Here is an 11,844-nt window from a genome sequence, read left to right on the forward strand (position 1 = left end):
TTAAAATAATTCGGATTTCTACATGCTTTGAGTGACAAACAGAAGAAGCCTACACCCATACAATCATATAGGTATTTAAATGTGCCTGGGAAACTGTGATTCATATACCAATTATATACGTCCCTACTCATTCAAATGAGCTTTAATGGCAGCAATTAATAATTGTGATAACTAAAACATTGGTTGAACTTGGACATTAATTATATTCCCATAGTTATTCATTATTCTCATTGCTAAGGAATAGTTATTTCATTGACAGCGAGGGCATTTATTTCAACACGGATGGAATACTGTCCAATTATTACTACGCCATCTTGTGGCTAAACAAGGGCACATAAACACCAAACCTATGGCCCGCAATGGGTCACCATCCGTTCTTGTTGCCACGATAATTGTGTAGTAACCCGGTTGCCAGTCTGATTCTGCGCTTACCAAATCCTTATCGCTCATTATCACGCCAAACATGTTATTGCATTGCATTTGGCACGACTATGGAGCCCCAAAGTGGAGGTGTGTCATAATACCCATAAAACCTGGCGGTCCACCCTTCATTTTTCTCGTAGGGAAGTTTGGACTTTCAAAATAAGGGCTGTTTCGTGTCGGCGTACCCTGGCGTTACGTTTTGATAACCATGTAAATCTCTCTTGGACAAGGTGACTGATTAATATATTAAACTCAATTTACTCTGGTTTGAAATAGCTTATTAGCATTTCATTTGCTGGTAAATTGTTGATGGAATTTATAGCTTTAAAGGAATGATTAGAATAGTCCACTCAGAAACCATATAATTGTAGAAATTGACAAGAATCATAAAGTTGAGTTGAGTTTATTTTTATTTACAGGGACAGTGCACATTAATCAACGTTTCAGTAAAAGTGACGGTTTTAGCCAGCCGGCTAATTTTCAACCGCAGTCCCTGGGCAGGTTATTAAAAACTATTACAATATAGACAATAGCAACATTGGACAAGCAAGACATAGCATACAGACAGAGCAATATAGGACAAGCAAGACATAGCATACAGACAGAGCAATATAGGACAAGCAAGACATAGCATACAGACAGACAATATAGGACAAGCAAGACATAGCATACAGACAGAGCAACATAGAACAAAAAGCAGCAAGACAAAATTCATAAAAGCATCAAGGTGTTTCCACACCTCACAAGCTACAGACAACAGACATGGAAAGCGGCAACACACAACTAGGGACATGCGTCTTGTGTTTTGCACAATATTTTCCCAACTTAAGAGCTCATGCTTTCTAAGGATGTAACAGAATCATAAAGTTATAATTAATGTGTGTAGTCAAACAATGTGTCTATTATAGTGTCTTGAGGGAGAGGACAGGGAGTGATTCTCACCGTGTTTTCACGGCTGGGTAGCAGGACATTGTGTGAATGTGTGTGCGTAAAATGAATGCAAATGTATTGATAAAAGTCCTTGTCCTACAGAGATTTACACTGTTATCAAAATATCACCCCAGGGTAAAATCCCCTATGGTTCAAATGAATGGTGGAAAAACCATTTCCGTTTTGACTGCTAGGTTTTATGGATATGACGACTCATGTGGTACTCAAAAGTTAAGAGGTTGACATGATAGCACACCTGGGACCAAGCTAGTGGTAGTAAGTTCCAACTGCACTAATCTCAGCACCCAGAACTAAATGTCTTCTGTGGAAAAACAAAACCTACAACTTCCAACAATTCAGCCATTTTCTTTCAACTCGAAGATGTCCTTCTAGCCAGTTCTGAAATGTTACTGTTGAAAAGTAATATCCCCAGTATAAATAGAGTAAAATGTGTATTATTTCAATCTTATTTAAGCGACGAGACAAAAACAACTCTAAGCATTCCAGATCAGGCGTTTTTTATTTAAGTAACTGGGTAAAAGGATTTCCCACGAAGTGAAAAGATGCAACAACGGAATGAAACAGCTACCACCCTCGCACAACATCGACAGCACAGTATGCTAGTATTGATACAAAGTTTAAGACACTTTACTACAGCACATTCCCATTTCAACTTAGAAAAATCTATCCAAGCAAATACTCTCGAACTTCCTTCACGTATTTAATATCTTACAAAACACCTTGATTAAGAGACTACCGGAAAAAGAAGCAGAATGACCAACAAAACACTGTATATTTAAAAGAAATGGGGATTAGTGACACTGAGCATGAGCCTGTTTTGTTTTTTTCTACAACTATTTTATCAAAAAAACGAAAAGGGACAGACGCAGGGGTGGGGGATAGGGGACGAGAACAAACAGGGGGGGGGGGGCACGACTGCTGAGTTATGCTGCCATCCCAGCTCAGGACTCTGATAGAGAGCGGGAGCGAGAACGAGACGCGGAGCGAGATTTGGAGCGGGACTCTGAGCGGGAGACGGAGGGGGAACGGGAGTGGGCTTTGGCCGGGGAGGGAGATGGAGATTTGGACTTTGACTTGGGTTTGGATTCGGCAGGGGTGTGGGAGCGAGAGCGGGAACGGGCGGCCCCCCTTCTCAGCTGTAGCTCCCTCGTCGTCGCTCTTGGCCGGCTCGCGGCTCTTTGAACCCGACTTCCGGGAGCGATCCTTAGCTGCTGATCTGGAGCGGGACCTGGATCTAGACTCATCCTTCCTGCTCTTCTTCACTTCTTTCTTGCTGCTCTTTTTGCTCTTGCTGCGGCTCCTGCTGCGGCTCTTGCTGCGGGCCCCGCGCCCCTCCTTGGCCTTGTGGGCACCGTTGGTGCGCTCCTCATCTCTGCTGCCCTTGGTCTTGTCCTTCTTGCTGTGGGAGCGGCTACGGGAGCGGGAGCCAGCACCCCTGGGAAATAGAAAGGAGCAGACAGTTACCTCAAATGCACTTGAAATGAGGCGATGTAGAAATAGCCACCACTCCCCTAGCACTAGCTGGTTAAGACATCTGTCAGGACATCTGGGGAGCTACACAAGGTCCATATTGAGGCAAGAGCTCTTGGTAAACAGATTTAAAGAAAACCACAAATTGTAACTTGTTACTGTTGATATCACTTGAGTGCAACAAGTCTGCAAAAGAAAAGTCTACAAAGAGATCCCTCAGAAAACGGCACCCTCTTCCCCATATAGTTCCAAACGGCACCCTCTTCCCTATACATTTTCAACCCTCTTCCCTATAGTTCCAAACAGCACCCTATATAGTGCTCTACTTTTGACTGAAGCCCTACAGGCCCTGGTTGCAAGTAGTGCACTACATAAGGAATAGGGTGCCATTTGGGACACATGTCAGGGGTCACCCTTGGGTATGGGCCTGCACTCTGAGCCTCACCTGGAGCGGGAGCGACTGCTGCTGTCACTGCGGCTCTTACGGGACCTACGGCTCCTGGAGCGAGACCTGGAGACAGAGGGAGGAGAACGCAGATTCACGGTAAGCCATGTACCCTGAGGGGTTAGGGTGATGCGAGTTCATATGTAGTTGTGAACTGGTGGGAAAGCAATACATTTGTTTGTGTGTGTGTGTGTGTGTGTGTGTGTGTGTGTGTGTGTGTGGCAACTGAAATCGCCACATCCCCTCTAATACAGAGACAATGTTTAAAAGCAGAAATTCTACTCAGTCGCTGATTATAGATTGACTGATCAACAAATCATCTTGCATAATTCCATACAACTTTACTCATTATGGTTTGTAGATAAGCCAGTCTCAGTGTGCATTCCAAATGGTAGTCTATTCCCCACAGAGCCATACGGGCCGGACCCTTTGTCAAAAGCAGTGGACTAGAGTGAGATTTTTGGGACACAACCCCACGTTCTTATTTACCGGGAGCGGCTACGACTGCGAGAGTAAGAGCGTTTGCTGCGCTTGGCCCCGGGGCGGTCCTCAATCAGCCGGATCTTCCTGCCGTTCACCTCTGTGCCGTCCAGCTTCTCCAGGGCTCTCTTCATGTCAGAGTACAGCCTGAACTCTATCACTCCCTCGTTCCTGCGCCCCTTATTGGTGTCAGCATACGTCACCTCACCCGCCTGCCTCATGTAGTCCTGGTGAAGGACAGGAAAGGTTGGGATTAGGTGAGAAAACCAAAGATCCTATTGAATTAATAAACATCATTTAAATGTGGTATATGTTAGACATGTGTCATGATATATACACTGATCAAAAAAATAAAGGGAACAATAAAATAACACATCCTAGATCTGAATGAATGAAGTATTCTTATTAAATACTTTTTTCTTTACATAGTTGAATGTGCTGACAACAAAATCACACAAATTATCAATGGAAATCAAATTTATCAACCCATGGATGTCTGGATTTGGAGTCACACTCAAAATTAGAAGTGGAAAACCACACTACAGGCTAATCCAACTTTGATGTAATGTCCTTAAAACAAGTCCAAATGAGGCTCAGTATGCGAGTGGCCTCCACGTGCCTGTATGACCTTCCTACAACGCCTGGGCATGCTCCTGATGAGGTGGCGGATGGTCTCCTGGGGGATTTCCTCCCAGACCTGGACTAAAGCATCCGCCAACTCCTGGACAGTCTGTGGTGCAACGTGGCGTTGGTGGATGGAGCGAGACATGATGTCCCAGATGTGCTCAATTGGACTCTGTTGACACACTCCAGCCACATGAGGTCTAGCATTGTCTTGCATTAGGAGGAACCCAGGGCCAACCGCACCAGCCTATGGTCTCACAAGGGGTCTGAGGATCTCATCTCAGTACCTAATGGCAGTCAGGCTACCTCTGGCGAGCACATGGAGGGCTGTGCGGTCCCCCAAAGAAATGCCACCCCACACCATGACTGACCCACCGCCAAACCAGTCATGCTGGAGGATGTTGCAGGCAGCAGAACGTTCTCCACAGCGTCTCCAGACTGTCACGTCTGTCACATGTGCTCAGTGTGAACCTGCTTTCATCTGTGAAGAGCACAGGGCGCCAGTGGCGAATTTGCCAATCTTGGTGTTCTCTGTTGGGCTGTAAGCACAACCCCCACCTGTAGATGTCGGGCCCTCATACCACCCTCATGGAGTCTGTTTCTGACCGTTTGAGCAGACACGTGCACATTTGTGGCCTGCTGGAGGTCATTTTGCAGGGCGTGAGTTAAGAACAAATTCTTATTTACAATGACAGCCTAGACCGGCCAACCCCGGATGACGCTGGGCCAATTGTGCGCCACCCTATGGGACTCCCAATCACGGCCAGGTGTGATACACCCCGGATACGAACCAAAGTGTCTGTAGTGATGCCTCTAGCACGGAGATGCAGTGACTTAGACCTCTGCACCACTCGGGGGCCCATTAGAGGTAACTGGTTACATTACAGTGTTACTTACTGTGGAAAGTAACAGGTTACATTACTTTTTGCGTTACCAAAACTAAAAACCCTCTGAAGATGCCTTGCGTGCGTTGGTCCTGCTTATGCCCAGTAGATGGCGCACAGTACCTCTGAATCACTTGCATAACCTCATCCATAATCTATAACTCTGGCGTACCAACATGTAATAATGATGACTACTTTACCTTCTATAAAAAGTAGCTTTACTTAAAATCGACAAACTAACGCATTAGGTTACTCTTAACCACAAAAGAGTAATCAGAGTACTCTAAAGTATTACCCCAACACAAACGTACACGTAATGGTTGTGTGTGAAAAGGGCTCAAACGTTCTCCAAAACGTTAACGTAGGATGTCGAAATTACAAGGAAGAGAAGAGTATTATCATTAGCGTGGCTGAATAACGAGTCACCGTACCTTCAGGTCCTGCCAGCTGCAGCGACTGGACAGGTTCTCGACGATCAGCCGATAGTCTGTCCTTGCCGGTGGGCCATATCGGTCTCTGCCACCACGCCCATAACCACCCCCGCCTTCAAATGTAACAAGGACAGAGCAGCAGTAATTACGGCAGGGGACACACTGATGACAGCCTCAATACTAAACCTCAAAAAGCTACATTCTGTAAACAAAATGGCCACTTATAAAATGGGGAGGGGCGGGAAAAGACAAACTATCAACAAAAAAAAAAAGATGAAAGGAAATCAAACCTGTACACATTACTCTGGTCTAGAAAACTCAAGAACACTGACATATCCCTTCCCTTCAACGAGATCTAAACAAATAAATAACTACCTGATTCAAGTTTTGGTAGAACTGAATACAAAAACTGTACATACAAACTAAAAATCAAAATGAAAAGCTAGATTCAAAATTTAAAGAAATTGGCTGAAGACAGTACTTACGGTGACACTAAAGTTAAAGTTTCTAACTAGCACATCTAAATATATATTCACATTTGTTTCAGGCACCTATAAGAGCTCAACCCACATCTGTTCCTAACCCAATGGCATCCTCACCACCCGGCCTGGGACTAATGGGACAAGCGGTCTTCATTCACATTGGCTCCCTTTTTTGGTCTGCCCAGGGGCCCAGAATGGTCAAACCACACTCTTGGTTGGAAAGGGGACACCATGGCCAGGCCAGCAATAGGGGCAGGCAGTCAGCAAAGGACTCTTTTAATTAAAACATTGGAGGTTCTTTGTTAAATCTTTACCTTTATTATTCAACATTCATTTTAATTCAACAAAAATAAAAGAATCCTGAATTAAACAGATTACACAAGACTCAAATTACTCAAAAACAAATTCACTAGTTAATTTATTCTATTCAAATCACAATTCATTTATCTAGCAAATATTCTACTGTAGTAAATCTCAAGCTAGTTTCCCTCTCATTTCCCCCTGACAATTCGAATGAACACGAGTGCATTTGTTTCCGTGTAACAAGTTAAATCAAGCATACCCTCTCCCAAGATAACGACATGTCATTGGTGGCAGTGGTGCATGTAATTCGAATTCCCTCAACTACTCAAGTGTAAAATGTCTTCTCTACACCCATTAGTCAAACAATTACAATGGAGTACCATGAAGGGCTTAGTCTATAGTACGAGCTCCGTGAAGGCTCGACAAAAGGGTGGTTTCTCTAACCCGGCAACCTGCCCTACACGCCTGAGTGTAGTCAGAACAATGGCAACCACTTCTCCCTGAAACTAGCTGAAATTACAGCAAATGGGAGAGATCTTTATGTAGAAATGCCCTCTAAAAAAAAAAACAGAAAAACAACTTTGTGGTGGAATCATGCTTTTACAGTGTGGTGGGAATGTAGAGTGAGCCGACTACAACCCAAATGACGGATGATAGTGCCAGCTGTGACCATGTATACCAGTAGGGTACTGCTTGTGTATATTTTTACTAAGTTTCCATCACTACTATCCCCAAGGAAGCAACAAGCCTTTGAACAGATGGCACTTAAGACATCTCCAAGACGTAAAACCACTTAGGTAAATAATGGACGACAACTGATGCTCCCCAGTTGCATTGATGTGGCAGCATGAACTATATTTGAAACATAAAATCGTGCTTTGTGGTTGTCTTAGCTAGCTACCTTAAGTTGAATGCAGTCGGCCTGGATAAGAACGTCTGCTAAACAACCAAAATTTTTATGTAAAAGAACCCAATTACATGAACTACAACCACCAAGGACAAACTTGAGATGTTATGCAGTAGTGGCCTATCCCACATACTATGCACTGCCATGTTGGCCCCCTCAGTCTCAAATCCCCACTAATGTTAAAACACCACTGTATTCTATACTTACTTCTTCCTCCTCCTCCTCCTCCTCCTCACCACCACCTCCTCCTCCTCCTCCTCCTGAGCCGTAGCTGCCGTCCCGCCGCGGCCCCTTTGTGTGTTCCACAATAACCCTCTCCCCACACAGGTCCTTCCCATTCAGGTCATACACAGCATCATCTGCATCGCGGGGGTCATCAAATTCAACAAAGCCATACCTTTACACATAGGAGACAGTATGTTAGGCCAGAGATGAGGTGGCACATAGATTTGGGATCAAATGATGTGAGTAGTTAAAAACTACTAACGCCAGACCCAAATGACCATTTCATATATCATAATGCAACATTTTATAATCTTCTCATATGTGCCCCTATTACTGCAGGGTGTTAAGAGGGGCCACATTAATTCCACGTGTACGTATGGTCTAGTTCAGAGTACTGTTAGCTAGCTAAGAGAATATTGAGTTTAGTCAACATTGTGTTTTGACCCATGTACCTACAGCAGCTAACACATGATATTGACTGCCATTCATGCTGGTGGTTAGAGTGCTTGTAAATGTTTGACCCGTCCACCAGATACCATAATATGCCAGTAGACACCATCATCGTTGGCTGTACAATCATTCCGCTACACTCGCAATAACATCTGCTAACCATGTGTATGTTGTGACCCAATACAATTTGATTTGTAACGCAAGCTATCCACTGTAACCATGTTACATAAACAGTATCTAAACGACGCCAGTTAGGGAGTAAATAAATTAATTTTCGTAACGTTATGCGAGACAACATAGCATTCCGATTGTTGTTTGAAGATGCTAGCTAGTTAGCTAACTTAGTTATGAGGAAGTCATACACGTGAAACTAAGGTTTACCTCTTCTGACACGTGGCTGCGATTTCATTCAAAGAAAATAGCACCTAGAGTGTTTTAGCTGGCTAACTAACTAACTAACATGGTGTCCTCGGTCTAAACAAACACGACAATGAGGTGCTCCTAGCAGTTTAGCTAGCTAGCAAAACACGATTGACGCTAGCTACAGTATGTTAACTCCTTAACCCACGCTAGTCAACTTTGCTTCTAGAAACAAAAACGCTTCTCAAATTCTTAACTAGCTAAGTATATAATAAATAGGTCTTCAAACTAAAGTAATTGACGTGAATTTTCCAATAAACGCCAGTTAAAACATTGATTCAAGAGGCCCGGGCCTGGCAACGAGGACTAGGCCACAAACACAACGCGGCTAAATACCACAGAGCGAGACGAGGCGTTCATTTTGTTTACCCGTTTTTCAGGTCAACTTCAAGTATCTTCCCATAGCCTTTGAAGAACTTCTCCACGTCCTTTTCTCTCGCTCGATAGCTCAATCTTCCAATGTAAACTCTCGACATGTCCCCGTGCTGATCTTTGCGTCCCTTCACAATCTCGGGAACACAGTGGCGCGTAGTAAGGAAATGTTCAGCCAATGTCAATGACCACTGAAACCCCGCCCACCAGGCCTGAAAACCAGCCCCTTCCTTCTCCGTCACGGGAGAGGAGTTACCACATTCATCCAATAGGGGTCTCCATAATGACAATCTAAACGTTCTCTGCGTTTCTCCCTTTGTTATTGCTTCATCATACCAAATTATTATTTAATCTGAAGTGATTGATAGTTAACGGTTAAAACGTATGTTTTTTTTTTCGCTCTCTCTCTCTCTCTCTCTCTCTCTCTCTCTCTCTCTCTCTCTCTCTCTCTCTCTCTCTCTCTCTCTCTCTCTCTCTCTCTCTCTCTCTCTCTCTCTCTCTCTCTCTCTCTCTCTCTCTCTCTCTCTCTCTCTCTCTCTCTCTCTCTCTCTCTCTCTCTCTCTCTCTCTCTCTCTCTCTCTCTCTCTCTCTCTCTCTCTCTCTCTCTCTCTCTCTCTCTCTCTCTCTCTCTCTCTCTCTCTCTCTCTCTCTCTCTCTCTCTCTCTCCAGAAAACATTATTTTTGAAATGGTGTTAACACAATGTGAAGTCACATTGCATTTTTTCCCCCCATTTTTTAAAGTCCCAACAGTGATTGTTGGTCAATTTTATTTCAGTAAATGTTTTTAATTCATGCTTGAATTAAATGTTTTTAATTCATGTTTTTAATTCATTCACGTCCTGATGTCCCAGTCATCCATCACTCTAGAGCAGGTATTCTCCCAGGAGTACGAGCAATGCCGTTGGGGGTACGCCAAATAAAAATGTGATTCACATAAATAAATAAATAAATAAATAAATAAAAAATAAATAAAAAGTACATTTATATTTTCCAACATTTGGGTGAGTTTTTTTCTTGCCTAAGTAGCCTCGTTTCACTGCCAAAAATACAATTTAACCATTTAGTGTTCAGCGAAATAACAACACAATGTCAAATACAGGAAGCCTGATGTAGTCAAATAATGATCATCCAATTACATTAACCGTTACTCTCTCGCAGGACACCTTGCCTCTTGCGCAGACATTTAGAAACTAAACATGAAATTTGAAAAATAAGCCACATATTTTTTTTGAGCGAGAATAAAGACGACCTTTGAGTAGTAATACATGTATAAAAGCAACAGATTACTGCTTCGCATACAAGCCAGTGAATTATATGCGTTATAGCTGGATGAGTCAACAGATGTGGCGGGCCTTGCACAGCTCCTGATATATGTCCATTGCGTTTATTGGGGATCAATTAAGGAGGACATCCTCTTCTGCAAATCACTGGAAACCAGGACAACGTGAAAGGATATTTTTTAAAGTACTGGACAGTTTTGTGACATCAAATGGACTTTGGTGGTCAAGATGTGTTGGTATCTGTACTGATGGTGAAAAAGCCATGACAGGGAGACATAGTGGAATGGCGCTGTTCCTCCCGAAGCCACTTGGGTACACTTCAGCATCCACTGAGAGGCTCTTGCTGCAAAGGGAATGCCTGACAGCTTGAAAGACGTTTTGGACCCAGTGAAAATGAATGATCTGAATCTGAAATTACAGGGACTCTCCGCAACTATATTCAATGTCCTGGACAAAACTCAGACTATGATTAAGAAGTTGGAGCTCTTTTCTGTCTGCATTAACAAGGACAACACACAGGTCTTTCCATCATTGTATGATTTTTTGTGTGCATGTAACCGATGTGAAATGGCTAGCTAGTTAGCAGTGGTGCGCGCTACTAATAGCGTTTCAATCGGTGACATCACTTGCTCTGAGACCTTGAAGAAGTTGTTCCCCTTGCTCTACAAGGGCTGTGGCTTTTATGGAGCAATGAGTAAAGATGCATCAATGGTGGCTGTTGTTGATGTGTGCAGAGGGTCCCGGGTTCGGGGCGAGGAGAGGGACAGAAGCAATACTGTTACATGCACATGAACTCAAGCTTACAGACAATGTCAAATGTGATATAGTACGCAGGTACTTTCCGGAAACAGACGACACAAACAACTGGATTAGTTATCCCTTTCATGCCCTGCCTCCTACATGTAAAGGTGTAGCCTAGATTACAGTATTAACTTCAGCCTCTCATGTCCATACCATTGCTGACATGAGGGAGGCTGCAGAAAATGTAGCCAAACTTTCATTTGACTTTTTAATTACATAAATATAGGCTAAATACCAGTCACGTTTGACAATTATAATGTAGGATAATTAACATGAACATCTAAAGGCTTGATTCTGTTGACAGACTCAAGGCACAGTTCATTCAGATCAAATGGTCACAAGAGCGGAGAGAAAGGCCTTCTGACCCAACTTCTGTCCCACTGGGAATGTGATGAAAGAAATAAAAGCTGAAATAAATCATTCTCTCTACTATTATTCTGACATTTCACATTCTTAAAATATAGTGGTGATCCTAACTCACCTAAGACAGGGAATATTTACTAGGATTAAATGTCAGGAATTGTGAAAAACTGAGTTTGAATGTATTTGGCTAAGGTGTATATAAACTTCAGACTTTTTCATTTATTTTTTTCTTCTTGGGGGGGGGTGCTGTTGGAGGGGTCTCGAATGGTTGAGGGACAGTTATTGGGGAACTGTTGGGGGGGGGATCTTGGAGGGTTCGAGTTCACTTTTTTGGCCAGGTGGGAGATCTGTCAACGTGCCCTTGAGCAGGGCATTGAACCTGGATGCTTCTGTGTGTCGCTCTGAATATGAGTCTGTCGGATGACTGGTATGGTGTAGTTGTTGAATGACTGGTGTGGTGTAGTTGTTGGATGACTGGTATGGTGTAGTTGTTGGATGACTGGTGTGGTGTAGTTGTTGAATGACTGGTGTGG

The 11,844-nt window shown here is 43.4% G+C and overlaps 1 protein-coding gene across 1 annotated transcript; it reads right to left on the reverse strand.

The window, feature by feature from the left end:
• Positions 1–1,854: 1,854 nt before the first annotated feature.
• Positions 1,855–9,066, reverse strand: LOC124043155 (serine/arginine-rich splicing factor 4-like). Its single transcript, XM_046361405.1, is given in 7 exon segments — positions 1,855–2,508; positions 2,510–2,809; positions 3,290–3,355; positions 3,779–3,996; positions 5,709–5,791; positions 7,640–7,797; positions 8,865–9,066. Coding segments are annotated over 7 exon segments (1,125 nt in total). The 5' UTR covers positions 8,972–9,066; the 3' UTR covers positions 1,855–2,315.
• Positions 9,067–11,844: the final 2,778 nt, after the last annotated feature.

This window comes from Oncorhynchus gorbuscha, linkage group LG09 (assembly GCF_021184085.1).
Source record: "Oncorhynchus gorbuscha isolate QuinsamMale2020 ecotype Even-year linkage group LG09, OgorEven_v1.0, whole genome shotgun sequence".
Classification (NCBI taxonomy): domain Eukaryota; kingdom Metazoa; phylum Chordata; class Actinopteri; order Salmoniformes; family Salmonidae; genus Oncorhynchus; species Oncorhynchus gorbuscha.